Genomic DNA, 25,570 nt, shown 5'->3' with positions numbered 1-25,570 from the left:
AACAAAATGGCAGTACAACAGGACAAGTCTTCGAGCACTGTGAGCAGGACGCGACGCGCGCTCTCACAGTCTGACCCCGCCTTGCTGATGCACGTGAAGAACCAACAGGCACAGTTTGGCAAGAGCAACGTCCCGAATATGCTCAGCGCGTTACAATTCGACAACTTCGTGAGGAAGTCTATAAACATCTCCAAGATCAACTACCTGTCCATGGCGCCTGTAGATGACACTACCTCTCTCGGTAATTTTGAATTTTATAGTAAGCACATGACATACCCCGAGCCGCCGAGGAGAGCCGTGGTAGTCCAATTGGTAGAACGCTTGTCTCTCACTTTGAGGTCGCAGGTTCGAATCCAGCACAGGCCTAAACCAATTGTCGAAAAGGTAAGCGGGCCCTGTAAAAAACGGGATAATGCTAGGGAGATGATGACATACGTTCACAAAGTTATTTTAAAAACAGACCAGTTCTAGCTTTCCACAACAATCAGCAGCTCAGCAGTTAAAGACAGCTCAGATGAAAGAAAGTATTTATTATTAGTGGACGTCATAGTAAAAATGCAAAAATATCAGGAAAAGATTACACAAAATGACATAACAGAAACATAAATAGTACAAAAAATAAGTAACATGTTGATCGTAACAGTCATGTGGCGGTGGTGGACGTCCTATAGTCCTCTCTCAGCATTTATTAGCCGCCAGTTAGTAAGTTGTCAGGTCGCTACTGTCTCTTTACGCATATATCTACTTAATTATACTTTGTCAGTTTGATAAAATGAACGTGCACTGAACGTGCTATATCAAAACCGATTGTTCATTCGCCAACAAATTTTATGGTGTAGACCGAAAGACCAATATCTAATCTGCAAGCATCGGAATAAAAATCGCTCGTTTGACCAATACACCATTAATCAGATCACGGCAATATTTCTACCACTAATGTAATTGTGTTAACAGTTGTCACACCTGGATCACAACATACTCAGGAGCCGAGCCGCACATCATCAGTAGTACGAGGAAAAACCGTAGAAGACTCGGCAGACGAACAAGTTAGTATCTTCACGTTTGTTCAGGTCTAACATTATCGCGGATATTATATCAAACTGTGGTGTTTAGTGGCCCTAGGTACGAAGAACTGTAGCGAATGCAAGGCCGCGACCAGCGAAAGAAACAAATAAGCAAAAATGTCTATGAACTGAACATTCTGAACATTCTCTTCGAACACTGGGCACCCTCAGGCTGTTGTCTTAAACGTTGGGTGAGAGCCTTCAGCGCTCCCCATTTGTCCGGCCAAGTACAAAAAATGCCGCAAATCTACAATAAGTCACGTCAAAAAAAAATTAAATAAAATAAAAAACTCTGAACAATCCATAAAAGACTCAGCGATAAGGTTTAATAAAAATAGCTTTCCTTATCCAATCAACGTTACTTTTGAATGTAGAAAATAATTCATTTTTATATTTTTATGTTAGTTCACACAATGCAAAGGAATTGTATATTTAACAAGCTGAAAATGTAAGATCAAAAAGGAAAGCTTAAAACAGCAATCACGGCGACATTTTAGTGGTTGTGTAGTGAACCGTAATTCCACGGCTTGGCATTTCTCATATGAATCCCACGACAGAATTCATATAAATATCAAGTTATCTCCACAAAAAGTTGGAATAACTTAGTCGTTATGTATGCAGGTGGGTAGGTGTAATTAACTTCACCGGGTAAACTTTCCACACGAGACAACAATAAATGATATTAAATTCTTCACAACTTTGCCCGAATAAGCTAAAAGTTGTTCAAACTTTGTATGAAATATTCATGAATGCGAACTTCAATATGAAATATTTTCGTCAACATGCCCCGCGGCGTGTTATATTGGATCGCTCTCGTACTTGCTCCAAAATGCTTCTATCTTATCTATCTTATATATGTCTATAATATATAGTATCTCTTTCCATAAATATCTACATTATAATCAGAGAATAATCAACTGAATATAGTTAGTAGGTCTCCATCTTTATTTCCCACATAAGTATAGTTCCCGTTCGTACATGGTCGATATTTGAGAACTTGTCCTTATAACCTCGACGACAATGAACAGAAATAAATAGTATTGTCTCATTCGGTACTCTACCGTAATTATGATTAGGTTTAATAATGGAATAGATGTCCTGTGTGTATATGTGCGGTTGACTTGAACAAAGGTTTAGTATGATCTACTCTGAACCGGCTTGCTTGTATGAAACGATTAATGAATGTGCAGGAAACAAAAGAAATATGTCAGACTCGAAGCAAATTAAAACCCATAGTCTGTACTTACGCGCCCAGTGGGAAATAGGCGTAATCTTATGTAATGGAATAGAATCGACAAAGGTAGTAAGTATATATATCTTGAGTAGGGTCACATTTCTCGTAGGTAGAGAGAACACTTCATCGTATGTATAACGTTCACGTTTGCGGCGTGATTTCTTCGCCCGTAAAGAGATTCGTGCTAACTGCAGAACTCACATTGGCTAATGAAATACAAAATAGCGTCCACCTAAAATCGTCTAAGTACCTCGTTCAAATGTTACGAAACATGTATTGTCAACAGGAAAGAATTTAGGAAAAATATCGGAAAAAAATTCATGACATAAAATACATGTGATAAACTTCTAAATTGTATCACAAACAGTAGGTATTTACAATTTTTTACATTCCTAATGATACAGAATAAGTCATTAAGTACATTCATTATTCATCCTTATATTTATAGCTATTGTGACAAAGTTCTACATTTTAGTAGGCGGCGCTTTCACAGCTAATGGATCTCATGACCCGTTAGCACTTTGTCAAACTAACTTGTTTTCCCTTTTGTCCTTCGCAGTTCCCAATCAACGTGACGTCGTTGATGAACGAGGATAACTATTGGGGGTGTTTTTACCCCTTCCCAGAGTTATATAACGATGTATACTCTCCTGTGGTACGCGTGAGAGATATCAAGGACGTGGCGGAGATAGTGGGGGGCGTCCTGACTCGAGACATGGTCAACGCCTGTCTCACATACCTCAAGAGAACCCCCATTCTCGGGGACTTCGTGTTCATCAAACTGGACCTGTCAAACAAGGTTACTTTAGTCACATTTTTGCTTACAAGGTGGTTATACTTCTAGTCGTTTTCCAAGACTACTGGAAGCATAGACCACGCCTGCAATGGTTCAGTCGTTGTCTCTACTACACAAGAATGTTTTTGGTTATGACAAATGCCTGGCCTCTGCGGCTAGTATTTTTGGGTCTTGATCCGCTAAGTATGCGACCACCCTAACAGTAAAAAAGTTTCCCCCAGCTACGTAATTACTTAATGTTATTTGCCTTGTCCTTTGTTTATCTTTGTTCGATACACAAAACTTCTTATTCATATTTTGTCACCAAAAAATGTGATTCCAGCACCTCGTCAACATAGAAGTGCTTCAGCATTATAAATACTTGGTGTATTTGGATCTCTCCGCTAACTACCTGACGGATCTGACGGTGCTCTCACATCTTCTTTATCTGCAAAATCTTTCTGTTTCTTTCAACAGACTTAATACTGTTTTGGAATACGACGTTCGTGAGTACTTCAATAAACTATTCGAGACGTTACTAACGAGACACTGACTGCATTGTATTTGAACTTCACTTACAGTTCTTTTGTAACTTTCAGCGCAATGGTTCCTAACGGAAGTGCACTACAAATACAACTCAGTTAAAAGAATAAGAGACTTGACGATGTTTTGGTCCATCACGATACTCGATTTGTCCCACAACAATATAAAAGGAATCACCGGGTTGGAAAACTTGCAGTGTGTATTATGTGTTATTCTTTGTATTATAAAACCCCGTAACTCGCCTAAAGCTACGGCGGTGGAGCGAGAAGCCTATTTTATTCAGGCCGTGGAAATGCCCCGTAACCCCGTATTACGCTGATGAGATGCTTGTCATTTCCGCTGAGGAAGTTCCCGATTTGGCACTACTTCAGTGCTACCATAAGACTTCTATTTGCAGTAACAATATGAATGTTCCAGCTATCTCCGACGGCTCGACCTCTCCTTTAATCACATCCAGCGACTTGAAAACCTGAATAACTTGCGCTTGGTGTGGCTTGACGTTTCGTACAACAACATTTCAAGCTTTGAATTCGGCTCTCAAGCCGGCCTTTGGACGCTGTATCATCTTGAGTATCTGAACCTGAACGAGAATAATCTCACTTCCATGAAGATATTTTCAGGTTGTACAAGGTAAGACGTAGGTAACAAACAAAATTACGACATTTTGGGAACGTAACTAGCACAATTTGATTACACATTTTTGCTCCGTTTATGTCTCGCGAATTTCAGGAATAACTGATGCGCACTGAAGTAAATTAAATTGTTATAACAAGATAGGTATACATATTCCAGACACACGCCTTTATTTAGATTATTTTGTAAATCTACTTCTTAAATAAGTACATAAAGCCTAGTACAGAATAATAAAACCTTTATTTAGAGTGAGATATTGAATAGACGTCTTACCATATTAAATCTGATTATGATAGGCAGTCAAGATGTCAGAAGACAAGCTTGCAGTCGTGTTAGACATAAGGTTCTGTTTGTCGACATTACGAGATGGATTTAATTCCCAATTTGCTTGTCTCTCCCGTCCAATTAAAATGTTTGCCTTCAGAGCTTAATATTTAAGTACATGCACCAAATTACGCTACGTAGACTTCCATAACTACCTATAATATAAAATCATGTTCGTAATCCTTAAGAGGGCAGGCAGAGCTGCTGAGCATTTTGTACTCAACAATTGAACGAAATTTAATAACGGTTAAATAAATACGAATAAAGAAATGATAGAGCATAAAGCTTCGTCTCCACTAGACGACGTATGTCGAACGACATGTGTCCCCGGAGACATCGGGCGATATCAGAAGTGTCACCGTCTTAGTTGTAGCGTCGGTCGAAATCATCTGACATCGCCCGATGTGTCGCTCGGCTTAAACCCGCAACATGTGATGCTCGACAGGTTCGACAGCGTCGCACAACAGCGCGCGTTGTTGCGCGACTGTGGTAATAACTGAAATTGAATTGACAAAGATGTTGCTCGTCGTTACGCGTCATTGTTGGACTTCATGATGAGCTTTATTTTTCGCGTCAATGTCGCGTAGTGGATACGAGGCTTAACACGTTCACGTAATACCTGCCTTTTATTATTCATAAATACTTAATCCCTATTTAGGTACGAAAGCGCGCCGAAGTAAAATTGTCTGTACATAGTTGAAGATTATAAAATCGATGCCACCCACGAGCTTTCTGTTCTTCTCCCAGAGCTTATTCAATCTATTTACAGGCTCTTTATAAGCACTTCTTAGAGGTATTTTGTATTATTTTTTTTACACTTCATCAGAATATTTTACTCGTTAGGTATCAACGTACTTAAGAGTACATAAAGGGATAAACGCTTTCTGTCAAAGTGTAAGGAGTCTATATTTGTCTTGATATAAATAGATGTTTTTTAACACAACTATACAAATATTGTTAGAATGAAAACCCCACAAAACCAATTGCTCGTTATGGCTGGGGAATGGTATTCGTTTTGTAATTTATTAGGTACTAAATACATATAGGTAGGTATATAACGTTGCTAAAACAGATATCTTTCGAATAAGTTGTTTAAGTACTTTTTTCTTTGTTTACTATCTATTGTTTTTATTTCTATTTCTATTAATAAGTACTATTTATTATTAGTAAGTATTTGTTATACTTACCTGCTGTAAGAAGTCTTCTTTTAAAGGATACCTTTGTTAAGAATATGGATAAATTGTAACAGGTTCCCCAAGGTATAGGTTTAGCCTAGTTTAATTTGAAGTAGGTATGTGTCCAAATTTTGTAATTCCTTTTGTAAGGTTGTGTATGACTGCCTCCATGGGCTAATGGTTAGAGCACGGAATAGAAGAAAAAGGTTGGAAGGGCCAAGTGAGCGCGAAACGCGCGTCATACAGGTAGGAGCAAATAGTTCATACTTCAACTTTGCACTCCATTCGTCCACAAGCTTTATGATAAACGGAACTCCGCCAAAAAATATATATTCAAAATCGTCTTGCGTATTATAACCGGCAGGTATCGACTATCATGCAAGGAGATTCCTCCTTATCACAGAAAAACTAAAAAAACCTTAGTATGATCGGCTATAAAAAAATACTTTTGCATGCAGTATCTTACTTATGAATAGTAATGACAAAATTGCAGTCTATCACATAGGTAATATATACGTTGCCGGTAAAGTGGCTGTGGAGTTTGAGAAGTAGTAGAGCTATTAAGTTACCAATCTGTTTGCTGCAGTAGTTAAGTAGTAAAAGAGTGACGTTGAACCGTCGACAGCGGTTGTCATACTATAAAGGAGTATGCTCCATACCCCCTCCGGTTGACTGGGGAAAGGCAGTGAAGATTAATTATTATTGTTTATTCGTGGCAGGGTTAAAGAACTGCACGCGCGGAACAACGGTCTGAGCATGCTCCTGGAGCTGGCGGTGTACATGCGCCAGATGCGCCGGCTGGCGATCTTGGACCTGAGGGCCAACCCCATCTGCTGCACGCCAGGGTACAGGGACGTCGTCATCAATACCTTCCCCCTGCTGCTTAGCCTCGATGCTGAGGAACTCGACCCTGTCATCCAGGTAGATCATAGAATAAAGTGTAATAGTACGCATAGAACGGCGTATAAAACTAAGAACGAAATCATAGAATAAGGAATAAAACTACGTACGAAATGTAGTTTTCTTTTTTTGAAGTGACTTATTGTAGATTTACCGCAGATGGCATTAATTACTTGGCCAGACAAATGGGGAGAACTGAAGGCTCTCACCCGGTACAACGTTTAAGACAACAGGCCTGAGGGTGCCCAGTTGGGCGCGAACCTCGGCTCAGGGCGTCGTCTGAGAGGAAGAATATTTGAAAGGATTAATCGACCCTAGTGGGTCGATAGCAATAAGCGCTGAAAGAGGGAAATCGTCGACCACGCCCGGCGGGGTCGGTATCGGGGTTCTGAAGTGTTTGGTGTCGCGAGCTGATTGGCCGCCTCTATGGCTAGAGTAACTTTTAGTATGTATCACCAAATTCTACTGTACGCCAATCTTATTGATATTTATTTTTTACAATAAATCATTTGAATTCAACTAGCCGTTCCCCACCAGCAGCTGAGCTAGGTTTATCTCACCTAAGTCTTCAATCGTATGGGCGTCAGACGTCACACACACAGATGCGCGTGTACGATAACGTCAATGTATAGTGTTAATGTCTGTGTAAAACGAGGTTTTTTGTGTGAATTTTCCGGGTTGTGCCTAGATACTCCCTAGGTCATTATCTCCCTGGCGTTAGCCCGTGTTCACAAGGTCCGCTTACCTAACCGGAAGATTCGACAGATCCGGTTTTTTACAGAAGCGACTGCCTGTCTGACCTTCCAATTCGAGGTGTGAACCAGCCCAATATAAGTTAGGTCACATACCTTCGAAACGTATTTCTCGGGATTTCCTTAACCGCTGAGCACGTGATAATCATTTATGATCCTAAAACGAACTCGAAAACAAATTCCAAAATCACGCTTAAGCTAGATGCTACCTATATCTAGTACCTAGATACTCTAGGGTAAATACATGAAATATCCAAGATATCTAGAAAGGAGCGATTACAAGCAGCGCACTCAAGATAACTGGTTCCGTCTTGTGCACTCTTGGCAATCTGCTAAAGTAATTCACCTATTGGTGTACATTTCAGCCGGTCAAAATCCAAAAGAACGTTATAATTAATATGCCATTGAACATAAGGTATTTTGTACAAGTCATTAAAAGACCATCCTAGCTGCAGATTCATTCATGAATATTCATATTCTTATCTACTTAACTGTACTCTGTAATTGTAGTTTGTAAGCATAACAGCAACCAGCATCTTTAATTGCTTCCCGGGACCACTTCAAAAAGTAAAAAAGATTAAGCTTAATAATAAAATATAAGTATTTCTTTTTTATCACTTCGTGAGACTGTCATTTGTTTGCCTAGGACATTGCAGGCTTGAAACATCTGATTATCGGAAAGTGAAGATGGTTCCGTGCTGCGGAAGGCACGTTAAGCCGTGTTGGTTCCGACTAGGTACTAGCCTAAACACTCACATTGTGGTAACGAGAAGCAACGAGATGGAGTATACTCCATACCTACCCTTTTTTGAACGAAAGGAAGCGTGTGCCCAGCTGTGTAACGTTTATAGACTGTTGTGTTTTATTTTAATCGATTTAAAAACAGCCCTCTGCCCTTAGAGACGCTTCAAAATGGACACAACTCCAGACGTAAAGGCGTTCGCTTGTCGACGCCTCCTGCGGCTGTTGTACATAGAGCAGCTGTCTAGGGCTCGCGTGTCACCATACGTGCCCCCAGCCGACACCAGAGAGGTGCCCCTGGTTATCATTGTGGGGTACGAAGCCGTTGGAAAAGGTACCTTTGAAATACAAGCTGATTTAATGTTTTGTTCAGGATAAAATTGATTTTATTTAAGCAAAAAGTTTCAAGTACCTACCTACATACGTCAAGTAGAGAAGTGTGTTAGGATCGCAGCCAATCCCATAGTATCTGCTTACCCCGCCCCGGTGGGAAATAGGCGTGAGTTTTTATAGGTATGTAAGTAAGTATAATACCGGATACTTAATTCAAATACTTTCAGATGATTTTGAAGTCTTATAATGAAATGAAAGCTCTTCGTATTGTTGACTCTGACTAGAATATTACCTAATTCTGAGATATCGAAGGCATAGGACGCCTTGCGCCAATATAAACATCAGTCGCTAGAAGTCTTTCTAAATATTATACATAATAAATACATTTTATTTGTGTGGTAAACGCCCATTTAATACCATCAGTAAGCAATCTTAAGTTACACCTTTAACCTAGTCTCTGAATCTATCGTGGAATTACCACCTACTTGTTTGAATTATCTCCAAATATAGGCCAATAAAATGTAGATACCTAAGTAGAGGTACTTTCTATCCAAAAATAAGATTTTTTATTAAGTACATTAGTATTCATGTCGCGGCAAAATCATAACTTTGATCATAAAGTGTTATGAGTGAACATTATGAAGGCGTTTATTCATTTAGAAAAAGGCGTTGTGATGTAAACTGCACAATCATCATAAAAACAGCTTTTATTCTCTTAGAGCAATAATAATAATGATGATCTAATAAGAATAATAAAACCCCATCGCCCCATGAATTCATCAGCGAACCTGGTGAATCCAATAGTGCAGACTTCAGTCTCCGCAGGCTAGCTTGTGGCAAGCTGTTGGCGAGTAACCGCTTGCTTATGTTATCCATGTTTACCAACATTCTAGTTCTTGTCTAGGGCCCTATGCCGAGGTTTATCTTGCAGCTACTTTTCCTCGACTATACATGTTGTGACAAGGTGCAGTAGTTTGAGGCGGATGAGACGTTCAAGAAAAAAACATACGCGCACACACTCGCCACTACTCCGTGCAGTGCACATGCTTTAATGCACTCCTTGCATCAGCACCAGAGTGTGATCTGTTTGTGAGTGAGTGGACGTATGTATGTCGCCAGTGTCTGAGGTTCTGCGATGACAAAGGATGTGTGAAAATTAAATATGTTTAAGTATATATTGTTTACACTTAAGTTTCATATGTCTAATTATATTATTGTTTAGGTACTTATATTGAAAGATTCACAGCGCATTGGCGCTTCTGCACTGTAAAGTCGTGAAATGTAAATAATAAATAACATACATACATAAACTCACGCCTATTTCCCACCGGGGTAAGTAGAAACTATAGAATTCTATTTGCTTCGATCCGGACACACTTCTCTTGCTTCCTCCCTACGCTTCCTCCACATTCATCAATCGCTTGATACACGCACGCCGGTTCAGAGTAGATCGTATTAAACCTTTTCTAAAGACATCTCCAATTTGGTCAATGTAAGTCCTTATCGGAATAATAAAGAATGTAAAAATTGACGATTCGAATTGTAACTAAGTATTTTACCCTACGAATAAATAGATTTTACCTAATGAATAAACAATTTTTTGAGTTTGTAATCTTGACTGTGCTCTGCAGGTACTCTAGTCCGCCGGCTAGCTAACGACTGTAGCGCGAACATAGAAGAAGCCGTGCAGCACACGACAGCAATGTTCCACTTCCCTGGACACTACAGGGAGGTGACCAGGAAATTGTTCGACAAGATGCTGCTCTCGGGAGAATTGCTCACCTACTCGGAGCTAGATGGAGAATCGTATGGTCTTAGTAAGTTGCTTGCTAGAAATTCGCGCGCCTTACCTATCATCATAATCGAGTAGTGTCCTAGGTCAAAGATAAATTACGTTACTAAAAACACAGATCTAACAATGACGAAAATCATTTTCATTTTCTATTTAAGTAAATAAAAACGGAATATTAAGTCCGACAAAAGCACGTTTATCTATGACGTCACAGTGTGCTTTTTCATACTCATTCCATACTATGTTAACGTTTAATGAAAAGTAACTTATTTGACTAGTTAGAAAATAGCCTATTGTGACGACTAAAAACATGATCCACCGAAGCCATCACTTAGGCTAAAAGCCCAGAAACCCTACGTCTACAGATAGACATCTGTTCAAAGGCCGTGAAGAAGCGTACGTTAAAGACGGGAAAGTGAAGGTGGCAGCGATGGATCTGACGTCAGCTCTGATGATGCAGTTGCGCGGGCGCCGGCCGTACCTCATCCTCGCCACGTGCTCCGATAAGAATGCTTTGATTAAACGACAGCGGGACCGTAAAGAGTAAGCAATTTAATGAATTGTTTCTTTGATGGAATCTTACCAGAAAACCTAGCCGAGTGGCTAATGTTCCTATTTGTACAATCGCTAAGGGCTAAGTGTTGTGCAAGGATCGCACAATATATATAGAATTCCATAGTCTCTGCCAACTAATGTGAATCAGACGTGATCTTATGTACCTACCTATGTCCCTGTATACATAGATACCAGACAGTTTACCAGCGACCTCCGTGTTGAGCGTTTGTTAGGCTCATGATCCGGAGGTCCCGGATTTGAATCCCAGTGGGGACATATCGCAAAAAAAAACATTTTTTGATCCCTAGATTGGTAAGGACATTACAGGCCTGATCACCCAATTGTCTAAAAGTATGATCCGAGCTTCAAAAGGCACGTTAAGACGTAAGCAGGTACGCGTATTCGTTACATGAGGCATGTCAAGTCAAGGGTCTCTTGGAGTTGAACCCGCGACAGCGATTCTCATACAAAATACGCGTTAGGACCTATCCAACCTCTTTCTTCTATTCCTTGGAAAAAAAAACCCTCGCTTTTTTCCAATACCCTCGTGTTGTGTGTGCCGAGGTCGTAGTAAGTAGAATTCCATAGTCTATTTATGAGAATTAGGTGTGAATGGTGTGATCTGTACGAATGACATATGATCGCCCATCTCTTCTATCGTGTGAGTTGTGAGGTGGATTACCAACCTTATCAACCCATAAATATCTGACAGTTTATCAGCAAGTCGTAAAACAGGTGTAAAGTATCATAACATTTTTGCAGATACCGCAACAGAATGCTGGAGGCTCGAACATCTGTTGAAGTGCCTTTAGAAAAGTCCACGCTACAAGTGTTGGTCTCCGGGCGGATACTTGTTACCGGGATACTTAACGAAATACTTCTGGTAATGTCCTTCCAACATATAACATACACAGTTACTACCTACGTAACTGAAATGACAGTCTGTTATTATACCTGTAGCTAAAAGCTTAGTCTTGGAATCTTCAACACTAGTAGAATGAATAGCTATTCAGAAACCCACACAAAACAAGATCCCACAGCTCGAGTACACGTTTAATCTTACTGATTGATTGGAGAGAAAATATCTATAGGTACATCACAACCACCACTACCGCTTCACTGCGGGTTGACGGAAAATACAGGACAGCCAGGGCTAAGTTAGTTAGAAAAAAATGTTTCCTAAATGGACTCGACCGGACGACGATCCCGGGACGGCTGGTTTGATATTCAAACTATTACCTACATCTCACATTTAATAAGTACTACACGTAGGCACGCAAGTATCTACCGACCGTTTTTAGTAAGTATCTAAAGAGTTTTAAAGTGTGTATATTTTGTCATAGTGTCTTCCCGAAGAGAAAGAGGAGAGTGAGTTCGTGATAGAGTCGCAGTGTTCCCTGCTGATGGATAGCGACGCTCGCGAGGCTGTGCAGGAGTATTCCAAGGGAATCACTATGCTCACGCTCATGTCTTCGGTGCGTTTCCACTTTATATCGGTGAAAGAATATTCAAAATCGGTTCAGTACCTAGTTCGAAATATTACTAACTTTACCTCTAAGTATAATATTATATTAGTGTAGATTGAATTGGACTCCGAAATTGACATTCATGGAAATGTATAATTATTCTGGAATTTCTGGGAAGTAGATATTCTGAGAAAGATAAATTCTGGGATGAGGTCGTTTCAACATTAAAAGTAGCTATTTCTGCGTCAGATTTATGGCATATAAAATACATTGGAGTACGATCTCCGCGATAGGATTCGCCAGTTTTAGACAAGGAATGTTTTCAATGACTGTCATGCAGCTGATCGTAACAGAGGTTTTCTAATTATTATTTACTCGAGACGCTCTTTCCTTACACTTTTGCCAATATTGATATTTCAAGTCATTCACAGCGTAGGTATTTCAAGACAAAGACATGGCATTGTCACTACTAACGATAAAAAATAATGCAAGAATTGATTAAGTAAGTAAGTACATCTAAAAATCTACAAACAAGACTTTCCATCCCAGGGCACCAGCTCACTCGAAGAGGTCTGCAAACGGGCATATAAACAAACCATTCAGAACGAAGCAAGTCTTTGTTCGCTGTACAAGGAGTCTCAGAACACTGATGAGTACGCGAGCGATATTAATGGCCAGAACTCCTATCAAGATTCCAAAAAGTAAATTTCGTTAAATATACCTAACTTTTTTTAGACTTTACGGATGGACTGGAGTAAGGTAAGTTCAGCTGATTAAAGTAAAACTGTTCTTGGAGAAGACTCCAACTTACCTATCTTACCCTTCCAAGTAGGTACTCACACAGATACGAGTCTGCTTCTTATCGTGTGGATTGTGAGGTTAAAATACCAGCCTCATCAACCCTGGTAACGGGGTTATTATTGAGCCACCAAAGGCCCCTGACATGACTCATGTAACGTGTCTTCCGAAGCACGGATCATCTTACTTTCGGACAATCAGGTAATCAGCCTGTAATGTCCTAACCAAACTAGGGATCACAAAGTGATTTTTGTGATATGTCCTCACCGGATCGTGAGCCCAACGCTCAACCACTTGACCTCGGAGGCCGTTAGATAGATACGAGTGTATCTATGGTTGACTTCTGGTGACTAACCGGTCTCTATTGAAGTGAGCGATTGCTCCGATTCTCTGTTTGTACTAGGACTCACAAAATTTATTCAATTTCAGATCGGGTGATACTCGACAGTCGAAGAATACCGACAAAATATCAGACTCTTCTCACCCAAAAGGCGTTGACGCCGCTAAATATGTATCTGCAGGATACTTACGTACTACTTATTTAACTTTTGCTTACCATTTTAGTGTTATAAGTAGAATTGCGAGTAGATAGATTGAACTTTTAAGTATCATGTTGTAAGTAGTTAGAACCGATGACCAGACTATTAGTAGGTAGGTGCTTATGATTACAGGAATTTCTGGTGCGAACAGCGCCAAGTCATCAAAATCTGTAACATTCACATCGCAAGACGCGGAAGCAACTGCTGGCCTGATAATCAAAGAGGGAGAAATCCCTAGAAACCTGACAGGATTACTGATCGAACCTGCGAATATTGAGAAGACCCAGGAGGGCGCACATTTTGGTGATTCATACATTGTTTTTATTATATTTTAGTAACAACTGGAAACCATGTAGGTACACGACAGAGGAACGCTGTCACACAAAATCTCCTATAACTTTTGAACGGCGTGTCGAAGAGCAGTGATAAGTATTTGGCGACAAATTATAGCCATTTTGTTGGTGAAATCAGATCTTCGCTAGGTGCTATAACAAAAAAAGTGATGCTGAGGAAAGCCTTATCCTAGCACTGCCACCAAAAAATGCTTATAACTTTTGACCGACAAGTTACCACCAAATACCAGTTTTTGGCGACAAATTATCGCCATTTTTTCTGTGTAGTCAGAATCCCGATCCCTGATGGTAGCAGTGCCAGGATAAGGGACTCAGAGGAGGAAAGAGGACAGAGGACATTCCAGCTGAGCGAAAATCCACCGCAATGGAGACCGGTGGTTGGTGGTTGATTCTGCTGTCAAATATCTCTAATATCTATCTTTTTGTCGTGATGGGCCAGATAACACGGACGATGAGCTGATCACGTGACACCATACGGTTTGTTGCGCCCATCTAAGAAATTTGTATCTGTTGAAATGGAACGCAATCGCTTTTTAGTTCCTATGTTTCGTCACTTGTGGCGCTGTTGTTCTTCCCTCCTTTTTGTGTTACCAAGCCGTTGTACATTTTTTCTGTTCTATTTCTTTTCTATTTCTGTCTGGATCCGAAAGCGTGAATAAACCGAAAATAGTTCGACAGAAAATTTTAAACCAAAAGTGAGGTTAGTGCGTGGACGCCGAGTACATATTGTAAAACTAGTGAGCAATACTAGCAGAAAGATGAGCTCAAATATGTTTAACCTGGAGAAATTGACCGGGCGTGAAAACTTCGCGACATGGAAGTTCAGTATGAAAACATATCTGGAGCACGAAAACTTATGGCAATGTGTGGAACCGAGTGCCGGCAAACCAGTTGACCCGACGCAGGACGTGAAAGCGAAGGCTAAAATGGTTTTACTACTGGACCCACAGAACTACGTTCACGTACAAGATTGCACAACGGCAAAAGAAGTGTGGGACAATCTACAAAAAGCATTTGATGATAATGGTTTGACAAGAAGGGTGGGCCTCCTTAAGGACTTAATCAACACCACATTAGAGTCAAGTCACAGCGTAGAAGATTACATTAGCAAAATAATGACGACCGCTCATAAACTTCGTAACATAAAGTTTGATGTCAATGACGAATGGCTTGGCACCCTGATGTTGGCTGGTCTCCCTGATGAATACAAGCCTATGATAATGGGGCTCGAGAGTTCCGGTACTACAATCAGCGCAGACCTGGTGAAGACTAAACTAATACAAGAAGTCACAAATAAGAGCACTGCATTGTATACAAACTCTAAGAATACAAAGAACAAGCCACAGTCATCAAAGCCAAAGGGACCCAGATGCTATAACTGCAACAAGTTTGGCCACTTTGCTAAGTTTTGTAGAAACCCAAAGAAACAACAGAACAAGGAACATGATAAAGGAGAAAGTTCTAGTTTTGTTGCAGCGTTTTCAGCCACTACTGGAGAAGCAACTAACAAATGGTACATTGATTCAGGTGCATCCATGCACATGTCGTGCAGGAGTGATTGGATGTACAATATCACCGAGCCATCAGTGAAAAACATTACAGTGGCTAATAAGGAGCCACTAGCTGTAAAGGGAGTTGGATGTGTCGATATACATCTAAACCGAGACCACAAAATTCAGGTAAAAAATGTTTTGTATGTACCTGGTTTAGCTGTCAATCTCCTTTCAGTCAGCACGATAGTTAAAAGTGGACACAAAGTCACATTTGGTGACCAGAGGTGTGAAATACATGATGCCCATGGGAAGTTCCTGTGCTCTGCGAAACTGCACAATAATCTGTACATCATGGACACAGATAATAATGAAAGAGCTCACCTGTCAGTAAATGATGTAAATTATGATGATACTTACCTTTGGCATCTCCGTATGGCCCATTTAAATGTTTCAGATGTAAAGAAGCTGCCTGCCTGTGCCGAGGGTGTGACTCTGACTCCGGAGAAAAGTGATGTCACCAGCTGTATCCATTGTCTAGAAGGTAAACAGGCAAGGTTGCCGTTTAAAAATGTTGGTTCCAGAGCGACGAAGCCGTTAGAACTAATACATTCAGATTTATGCGGCCCAATGGAGAATGTATCATATGGAGGAAAGTGATAAAATACTTCATAAAGTATTTTATCACTTTCATAGATGACTTCACTCGTAAAGTTCATGTATACTTTATGAAAGATAAATTGAATGTGACAGAGATTTTTAAAGATTTTAAAATGAAAGTGGAGAATAAACATGAACATAAAATTAAAATCATTCGAACTGACAATGGCAAAGAATATTGTAACAGCAATTTTGAGAAATTCTTGTCTAATCATGGAATTGTTCATCAGACTTCTACCCCATACACCCCTCAGCACAATGGCATGGCAGAGAGAATGAACAGGACCCTAGTAGAGCGAGCAAGATGCATGTTGTTTTACGCAGGCTTGGACAAACGCATGTGGGCTGAAGCACTGTCAACTGCTGCATATATTGTGAATCGCTCCCCCACTAAAGCTTTGCAAGGTAAAACACCCTATGAGATGTGGTCAGGTAAGAAACCTAATTTGTCTCACATGAGAATATTTGGCTCTGTTAGTATGGTGTATGTGCCTAAGGAAAAACGCCAAAAATGGGATAAAAAATCTGCAAAAATGATACTTGTTGGCTACTGCGAAAATACAAAGGGTTACCGCTTAATGGATATGAAAACGCATAAAGTTGTAAAGAGCAGGGATGTTTCTTTTATTGAAGGAAATAAACACATCAGTATACCAATGTCATGTAAAAATAATGTTCCAGTACACTTACCAGTTGAAGAGAGACAGTCAGCACCAGCAGTCAGCGTAAGTCCAGCACCAGCTGTCAGCGTCAGTCCAGCACCAGCTCACCAGGAGCCCGATACCACCTGTACCAGGGAGCAAGCACCAAGTCGCTCTGAAGAATTAGCCACAGCAACAGGTTCAGGTTCAAGTGAATATGAAACTGACACTGATGACCTTGAAGAGACTTACCGTCACCCTTATCAACTGAGACCGCGTGATAAGAGACACCAACCGCATTGTAGGCAATGTGATGACTCTGGAAATTGTTATTTATGTTTGTCCGCTGACTTAACTGACCCACAGACAGTAGAGGAGGCTCTGTCATCCCCGCAAGCCGCGCACTGGAAGAGCGCGATGGATGCAGAATACAACTCCTTGATTAAGAATGAGACTTGGAGTTTAACAGAGCTCCCTACTGGGAAGAAGGCACTACCATGCAAGTGGGTATTTAAGACGAAAACAGACCAGAATGGCAATACTGTTCGTTATAAGGCTAGGCTTGTTATTAAAGGCTACGCGCAGATCAAGGGCACAGACTTTGAAGAGATATACTCACCTGTCGTAAGATACACTACCATACGTTACCTGTTTGCTCTAGCAGCTAAATATGGTCTCCAGATTGACCAGATGGATGCTGTGTCAGCGTTCCTTCAAGGCGAGATTGATAGAGACATTTATATGCTACAGCCAGATGAATATAAACAAGGATCTCAGGTATGTCTTTTACGCAAATCGATATATGGACTGAAACAAGCGAGCCGACTATGGAATATCAAGCTGAATGATGTTTTGCATAAATTAGGAATGCAACAGTCAAAAACTGACCCCTGTGTCTATTACGATAAAGAGAAGAAGACTTTCATTGCTGTATATGTTGATGATTTGATTATGTTTACATCAGACAAGGCTACCAAAGATTGGTTGAAAGAAGAATTGAAACAACACTTTGAAATGAAAGACCTGGGAAAGGCAAGTCAGTGTGTTGGTATAAACATAACAAGAGAAGGAGATAAAGTAATGATTGATCAAGAAAAATATATTAAAGAAATATTAGTCAGATTTAGAATGTCAGAATGCAAACCTGTGAAGACTCCCATTGAAGTTGGCTTAAAGTTTAATGAAGACAAAGAGGAAGAAGTACTAGACTGCCCTTACCAGCAAGCTATCGGCAGCCTACTCTACTTGGCGCAAGGTACACGACCAGACATATCTTTTGCTGTCAATACATTAAGCCGCTTTAATAAAGAGCCTAAATCTGTGCATTGGAATGCAATTAAAAGGATTTTTAGATATCTTCAGGGCACAAAAGATATGAAGCTAATTTACACCAAAGATGGTAATGAAGATATAACAGGATACTGTGACGCAGATTGGGCGAGCGACGTCCGTGACCGTAAATCGTGCACGGGTTATACTTTTATGTTACAGGGTGGAGCTATATCCTGGCGCTCGCACAAGCAGCAGACTGTGGCGCTGTCCACGGCCGAGGCCGAATACATGGCCATGTCCTCCGCAGCACAAGAGGCGTTGTGGCTGCAGCAACTGCACGGCGAACTTCAGCAGCAGAGCAACCAGAACCCCCTTGTGATCTTCAGTGACAATCAGAGTGCCATAAGACTGTCTACTAGTGACTGTTACCTACCTAGATCTAAGCATATAGACATTCGTTACCATTTTCTGAAGGATCATGTAAATAATTTAAAGATAAAGTTTTGTTACATTAGTGGTGATAAGATGATAGCTGATTCTCTTACTAAAGGTACTAGTGCAGATAAACATTTGTATTGTGTTACGAAAATGGGCTTGCGTTCCAGGGGTGGGTGTTGAAATGGAACGCAATCGCTTTTTAGTTCCTATGTTTCGTCACTTGTGGCGCTGTTGTTCTTCCCTCCTTTTTGTGTTACCAAGCCGTTGTACATTTTTTCTGTTCTATTTCTTTATTTAATTATACACCGAATAATATTATAATTGTATCTTTTATTCACGCCATCCAAATCACAACAGTATCAAAGGTTGTGTCTTCAGGTTACTTATGACTCTGTCACCATTGGGGATCACGCACGGGAGTGAGCTTATATTTAATTTATGTAGCTATTTTTTAGTAGTAATTTCCTTTCAGACCAAGAACGAATAAAGCACATGACTCAGCGCTCACTAAGCAAGAAGTTCCCGTGGCCGATAGCCGGACACGGTCCGCCGCCGGGCCGCACCGGCTCCGGGTGCTCCATGGACCCCGACGGCGACCTCTGGCTCAGCTTCCTCATAGACACTGGCTTGCTGCAAGCCAGCGACCCTAACATTGAAATGTGTATGTATATTTTAGTAATTCATAAATTTTTATTCGTCAGAAATATGGTACAATAATAGTACTATTACGTATCCTCCATTAACACGTTGACAGTCCCCAAACAAAATGTTTTGACTTCCATATTTTTGCTAGACTTTCAGTCACTTCAGACTTTCCTTCAAACATATGGACAGTAGCATTCACCAAACATACTGTAATACAAACCTTTGTTAAGTTACCCGGGATACAAGTGGAGCACCCGTCCTTAGTGCGTGACTGGTCGTTTCTTAGTGACCCATGTATGGGTCACGGACGTATGGAACTAGTCCGTCATGAACCGTATATGGATCACTCGACTGGCAACGTGTTAACAACTCTGTCGACAACTATAATGTCCGGTGTCCAAGCATATGGCTGTGCCCAACCCATTTCTAATCTAAGCGTGAGTTTATGTATGTATCCACCCAATAGAGTAGCTCTCCGCTCAATTCATAGACACCAGTCGCTAACGAAACAACTCGTTATTTATCCTTATTACATTCATGCTCCTTTTACGTCTCTAAAAAAATATAATGCGAAAATAAATTTATAATTAAATTGACGTACAGCTGAAACATTCCAACAACGGCGTGACACGAAGGTGGATGATCCAGAGTATATACTAAAGCAATTGGCGTATTATAGAATGGTAAGAATACCTATACAATTTCCTATACAATTTCCCTGATGAAGTCTTTAAGATATGACCCAAATAAAAATGGAAAAGGAAGGAAAGAGAGAAATACAGTTATTGTCTGCTAATCAAGCAAAGAGCCAAAGACCTAAAATATTATAAAATTAATATAAATTTTCAGATTCCAAGTCAGTCTTTCTCTACGAATATCAGAGACGACTATGAGCACATACACCGCAAATGTCCCGGTCTTTTCTGGGATACTGTGAGTTATATTTATATTATTATTAGCTACAACTACATTAGAGTTCTCTTGTAGCAGGACAATCTAAAAAGCATAAACAAAATAATACAATCTGTTTTCTTACAGATTACTATGGATGACCCAGAACAAGCATTCAAAAAAGCCAAGAGAATAATCAAAGATATTGTTAATTCACAACCGGACTTCAAACCAATGTTCGACATTAATTTTACAATGTTGACCAAAGACTACCCAACAATCAAGAAGAAGATTGCCACTATCGCCAATAACATCGCGCCGCGAAGGTTTTTCTTCTAAAATTACAATACATAGAATGTTGGTAAAAGAAAGAATTGTTTTATTTCGCAATACATACATACAATTAAGTAAATTAATGTATAATAAGTATCATACAATTAGTGGACACAACAGAGGGGTATGGAACAGAATTGCAAGACTTTGTTAATTGCCACTTACTATAGCCTTATTATTTAGTTATAAAATGTCCCGCACAGTAATTATTTGAACACCATGGTATCCAGCATGGCTCCTAGATTCTGCACTATGTTGTTTGACATCAGGACATCCACTTTCTCCTCTAAGTGCCTCTTGGGGTCCTGTTTGCCGACATTCTTAATAGCTAGCTGTTCAGGGGTCATCTTCTCTTCATCTTCTAAGGCCTTGTTGTAATTTTTCGCTAGCTCCAGCATATCTGTGACTGTAGTTTCATTGATTGAACAGTGTTCTTTGTAGTCTGATAATGTAAGGCCATCCATCCAGGACTTTTTGTGTAGATTCAGCAGCATTTTCTGTTCCAGCTCATTCTTTCTGTAGTTTATGCTGATGGAGTAGTAGTGACGGTTGAGTCCATGAATGAGAGCTTGTACAGAGGGCTTCTGTAGATGGCCCAAATTGGAAGTGGTCTGCCTAGGCTCCTGGCCAAGGACCATCATATTAGGGTTGATGAGTCGGAATGCATCTATGACCACCTTGCCCTTGACAGACTGTATGGGGTCCACAACTACAGCTACTGCCCGCTCTGACAGGGCCTCAAATGATTGCTGGGTGTTGATATCCACTCCTGACAACCAACAACCAAATCCAGGATGTGAATGGTACCTGAAAATAGTCACCATTGAATTAATAATTCCCCCTTTTTAAGTTTTTCAGCAAAAATGCAGCAACCTATATCGAGTAATATATTTAATTACATTTATTACGTATATTTAAGTACAAATTATTTATTTTGTTATTATTAAAAGCAGGTACAGGTTAACATCAGAAATGTGTCTTGTTACTTGAATAAGTAAATAATTATTAATATTTAACCTGCCACTTTATTGCCCAGTTCACTTTTCCCACCATCCATTGGCTTTCCTAACTACCTCACCTAGGGCATAAAATAAAGAATAATACTATGTATAGAACGGCAATTCTCCACTCCCCACGAGTGGCTGAGCTCCCTCGGACATAGTTTAGTATTCAATCATATGGGTGTCAGACATCACACATACATGTGTATGATAACATCAATGTGTAGTATCTGTAAAATGAGGTGTTTTGTATGAAGTGTCTGGGGATGTGCCTAAGGATAAGTCTGGAGCATATTATTTATTAGTAAAATATCTCTCAAAATCAAGTTATCTTACCATCCCACCACCATTTCGGGTCGACCAGTCTGCTTCAACATGTCCAACATCTTCGCCTGGAAGACCGGGTCAACGGCCTCTACAGACACTCCAGTACCAGTTTGTGGCATAGCAAACACATCAATCACACGTACTGTGTAATCATCCACAAATTCACCTGAAATAGAGAAAAATAAGTAAGTATTACAATGTATCTAAAAAAAATAATCAACACAGTGACTGTATTTTTATTGGTTTCAAAACATTTCATTCAATATGTAGACTATGAAGATACAATTCTATATTTCATTTATGTTTCCGCACCAATTTGTCCCAATTTGGGAAAGCCAAACCACAATACCACCAATGCAGTCTTTGTGAATGTCACACAAAAATGATGAGTAATGGTTTTAGAACTTGCCGAAAACGATTATATTTTTATAATACAGAAGTGCATGTGTTATAAACTCACCTAACATGAGACCCATCACCTCCATCGGCACGCCAGCGCGGCCGTGCTTCAACATCTTCAAGAGTGCCAGTGACGAGATGTACACCTGCTCGGCGGTGTCCACGACGGGCGCATCTGTCGGCGGCGGCGCCTGTGACAACCCCGCCATACCACCCCCCAGGCGTAGAAGACGATCCATTATCGAATTTCAAACCTAAAACAAAGCAAAAGCTGACAAAACAAGAACAACGTTTCCATCCAATAGCCTACATCACTGATACACTTTTAACCTAATATTGCTTTAACTAAACTTTACATAAACGTAACTAGCACTATACTCACTGTATTCTAACAAAATAACAATAAAATCATTGAACAACGATAATTCACGGGATAAACTTCGGCTAAATCCAAAATGATTGAAAAGTGACAGGCTACGTCGAAAATGCAAGCTCACGAAGTATTGCTGGCGACTTGTTCGTTCATTCCAGTTCATTCAAATTCACTCACTTCCTCGAAAATAAGCTCTACGTTGACATCCTTGACATCTTGTCGATAACTCTATCTCTTTCATCTGTACTTACTTCAAAAGAAATAGCAACAAAAGTCGATTGCCATGTTTTTCTATACAGGCCACACATTAAATATTTAGCTAGCTTTGGGCTGTTGATTTTTGGCCAATAAAAAATAAACAACTCTATGGTTTTATAAGGTAGGCCATGAGGACATGATGTAGGCAGGGGACACAGAAGGATAGACAGAAAGATAAGTCCATAATCCTTGTTGATTTAACAACCGTTTTAGCATTTTATGTCACGCACGATAAATCTGATATTAAATAATGTAAGTAAACGGGGCGGCTGTAAACTGTAGGTCAAGTACTGTATTTCTACAGGAAAAAAACATTATTCGCTTGACAGATGTCATCTTGACAGTGGTTGGTTGGGTTGTAGACAAGTTGTAGACTTTTAGGTAATTTTATTACTTTACCATATCAAATAATGATAATGAACAACGAAAAGATCCATGTTCATTGAATTATTAAGTACGATAAATTGTTGATTATACTGAATTAGAACCATGTCGAATGAAAAAACAGTACTATCCAAAAAGCTATCTGAAGGCCCTCACGGGTTAGGTACGTATTCTTAAACAATTTCTTCTATGGATATCTTCCTGGTAGGGACAGCAACAATGCTTAAGCATAAGTCTTTATTATTTAAGTATAATAATAATAATAAGTAAAGCTTATAGTTAAGACATATAATGATATTTGTAACATTTCAGGTGATCCTGATGACAGAACCCTGAGAAAAGTGGAAGTAGAGGTACTGATACCTAAACTCATGCGAGATAAGGCTAAAAAAGAAAAATGTACTAAAGAAGTAGCTGAATTTGAAAATTGCTGCAAAAGTTCTTCATTAATGATGGTCATATCATGTAGAGAACAAAACTCTGTTCTAAAGGACTGTCTTTCCAACTGGTATAAAAATGATGCATTCAGGAATTTATGTACAGAAGAATATTTAAAAGAAAGAAGTGAATTCAGGAGAACTGGTGTCAAGAAACCAATCAAAAGAGCATGATGTAAAGTTAGACTTTGTAGATACTGTTATATTTTTTTTAGTGTAAATATAAAAGATTGCATCTATTCAACATCATTATTTATTGACACTGGTTTTTTCCTATTTAGCAATATTTCTCTTACACTATACAATTTCAAGTCTTCTGGAAGTTTATGAGGTTTGTCTGGTCTAGAAACTTCTGCTATTAATATTTCCTGGAAACAAAGAAAAGTATTTTGTAGATAAAAGCTACAGAATATAAAATTTATAATATAAATAAAATTTATACCTTTACAGTAGTATTAGCCATTCTAACATGGCCAAGGATTGAAAGCCAATCATCGTTTTGGTATGCCAATTTGAAGACAACAATGTAATCAGCATGTGAGACTCCAGGGCCTTCTTTGTACAACACTGAAATTAAATTAAATCATTGAAAGGTTGCTTTAAAAATGTAAACCAAATGCAATAAATCAAACATTAGATGTAACTCTTACAATAGTCACCACCAAACTTGATTCCTGGCTTCACAACATAACCCTTCGACCTGAAGTAGTGGTATACAACATATCTTGGGATAAAATCCTTATCAGAATGCACAAAAGTATCCCAGCTCTCTTGAATGTTCAACAATTTATTATCAGAGGTAATTATTTGTAAACAACCAAGACCATATAATAAGAAAAAAGCTTCCTGCAAAGTAAGCATTAGTTTTTCTTGCAACTTTATTCTGTTAAGGCAGCATTTAGGTTTCAATTTAGCAAAATAATTATCATCTTCTGAATCGCTATTTGGCACTATGACCATAATATTGTCTTTCTCATTTGGTTGAAAACCTCCCATTTCATTAGAGAGTTCCTCATTGCCGGTACTCACATCTTCATCACTGGAAACTAAATCAATCACACCTTTCCTATTTAATGCCTTGCTATCATGCATTATTTTATTACTTAGTTCCTTAACCTCTTTAAGAAACATGCCACCTTCTGTTGTTTGGCGAGGATCAGCAAACTTCTTATACCAATAATTTCTTTTAAGGAACTGTCTCTTGCGAATTATAGAAGGGCTACCATCACTTTGTGCAGCTCTAGGCTTAGATCTTGATGCTGTACCTTTGCCAAAGCATCCCATATGATACAGAAGAGCCATTTCATCAACTGACCTCACTTCTACACTAAACCCATTGTAATAACCAGTAAATATAATGCGCATAGAATTATCTAATGGGAATCGTAATGATTCAATCGGAAATAAGTTATTTGGGTCGTTAGTGTGACAATCATCTCCTGTTTGCGATGTAGTCATGATGACAAAAGAACTGGCCAGTTCCCAAATTTATTTTAAGACGAATCTGTCACGGGTGTAGGCGCAAATTATGAATCTGTAACACAAAAAGTCACTTTTTTAATACAAAATTAATTGGTTATGAATCCCTAAACAAAATTTTAGCGTAGTAGCCTGTGTTAAATACCTATAAATCATGGGGGACCAGGAAAAATTTGACGGTATGTAAACAACTCATTAATTACCTACCTTGTCACCGATCATTTGCGCCTCCATAAACTTTTTTGATTCTCCAATTCCTTTTAAGCCACGAAAATACATTCGTTCAACTCAATACAATCAGCCCACCTACACAAAACAGCAACTGGGTGATAAGTTGATCTTCTAGAGTTGCATTTTTCTTTGATTAATGATTGATTTGAAACGATTTGGCAACTAATGACAGTGTGCAGTGACATATGTAAATCCAAGAAAATCATATAAAAAATATAATATCAATTTCTGAATTGATTTCTGAACGACATGACAGCTTTCAATTCTTATGTTGTATTTCTGTGCCTATTGCAGTATAGACAACATTACAATTTATCTTTTTGTCTCTTTCTTT

At 39.4% G+C, this 25,570-nt stretch overlaps 4 protein-coding genes across 6 annotated transcripts; 2 read left to right on the top strand and 2 right to left on the bottom strand.

The window, feature by feature from the left end:
* LOC126370902 (leucine-rich repeat and guanylate kinase domain-containing protein-like) lies at positions 1-20,388 on the top strand. Of its 3 annotated transcripts, XM_050016015.1 has the most exons (19): positions 1-241; positions 955-1,046; positions 2,858-3,097; positions 3,417-3,579; positions 3,673-3,811; positions 4,034-4,246; positions 6,468-6,669; positions 8,301-8,479; positions 10,110-10,291; positions 10,650-10,809; positions 11,584-11,704; positions 12,165-12,296; positions 12,837-12,988; positions 13,515-13,615; positions 13,757-13,927; positions 18,951-19,139; positions 19,727-19,806; positions 19,973-20,056; positions 20,162-20,388. In XM_050016015.1, the coding sequence occupies exons 1-19, from the start codon at positions 7-9 to the stop codon at positions 20,351-20,353; spliced, it is 3,027 nt and encodes a 1,008-aa protein (XP_049871972.1). In that variant the 5' UTR covers positions 1-6; the 3' UTR covers positions 20,354-20,388. The 3 variants fall into 3 exon arrangements, with proteins under 3 accessions (XP_049871972.1, XP_049871973.1, XP_049871974.1); XM_050016016.1 differs by lacking the exon at positions 13,757-13,927; XM_050016017.1 differs by lacking the exon at positions 19,727-19,806.
* Positions 20,371-22,612, bottom strand: LOC126370911 (26S proteasome non-ATPase regulatory subunit 14). Its single transcript, XM_050016030.1, has 4 exons — positions 22,457-22,612; positions 22,136-22,328; positions 21,685-21,841; positions 20,371-21,154 (listed from the first exon to the last, which is right to left on the bottom strand). Exons 2-4 carry the CDS (start codon positions 22,311-22,313, stop codon positions 20,554-20,556), a joined length of 936 nt encoding a protein of 311 aa, XP_049871987.1. The 5' UTR covers positions 22,314-22,328; positions 22,457-22,612; the 3' UTR covers positions 20,371-20,553.
* A 415-nt stretch (positions 22,613-23,027) lies between these two features.
* LOC126370891 (COX assembly mitochondrial protein homolog) lies at positions 23,028-23,770 on the top strand. Its single transcript, XM_050016005.1, has 2 exons — positions 23,028-23,252; positions 23,402-23,770. The coding sequence occupies exons 1-2, from the start codon at positions 23,195-23,197 to the stop codon at positions 23,698-23,700; spliced, it is 357 nt and encodes a 118-aa protein (XP_049871962.1). The 5' UTR covers positions 23,028-23,194; the 3' UTR covers positions 23,701-23,770.
* Positions 23,762-25,431, bottom strand: LOC126370881 (tRNA-splicing endonuclease subunit Sen2-like). Its single transcript, XM_050015995.1, has 4 exons — positions 25,213-25,431; positions 24,177-25,060; positions 23,969-24,093; positions 23,762-23,894 (listed from the first exon to the last, which is right to left on the bottom strand). The coding sequence occupies exons 2-4, from the start codon at positions 24,982-24,984 to the stop codon at positions 23,763-23,765; spliced, it is 1,065 nt and encodes a 354-aa protein (XP_049871952.1). The 5' UTR covers positions 24,985-25,060; positions 25,213-25,431; the 3' UTR covers position 23,762.
* Between the last annotated feature and the right edge of the window lie 139 nt (positions 25,432-25,570).

Source organism: Pectinophora gossypiella, chromosome 11, assembly GCF_024362695.1.
Source record: "Pectinophora gossypiella chromosome 11, ilPecGoss1.1, whole genome shotgun sequence".
Classification (NCBI taxonomy): Eukaryota; Metazoa; Arthropoda; class Insecta; order Lepidoptera; family Gelechiidae; genus Pectinophora; species Pectinophora gossypiella.
The sequence above is the reverse complement of the archived record's forward strand: the minus strand, read 5'-3'. Positions and strand labels throughout refer to the sequence as shown.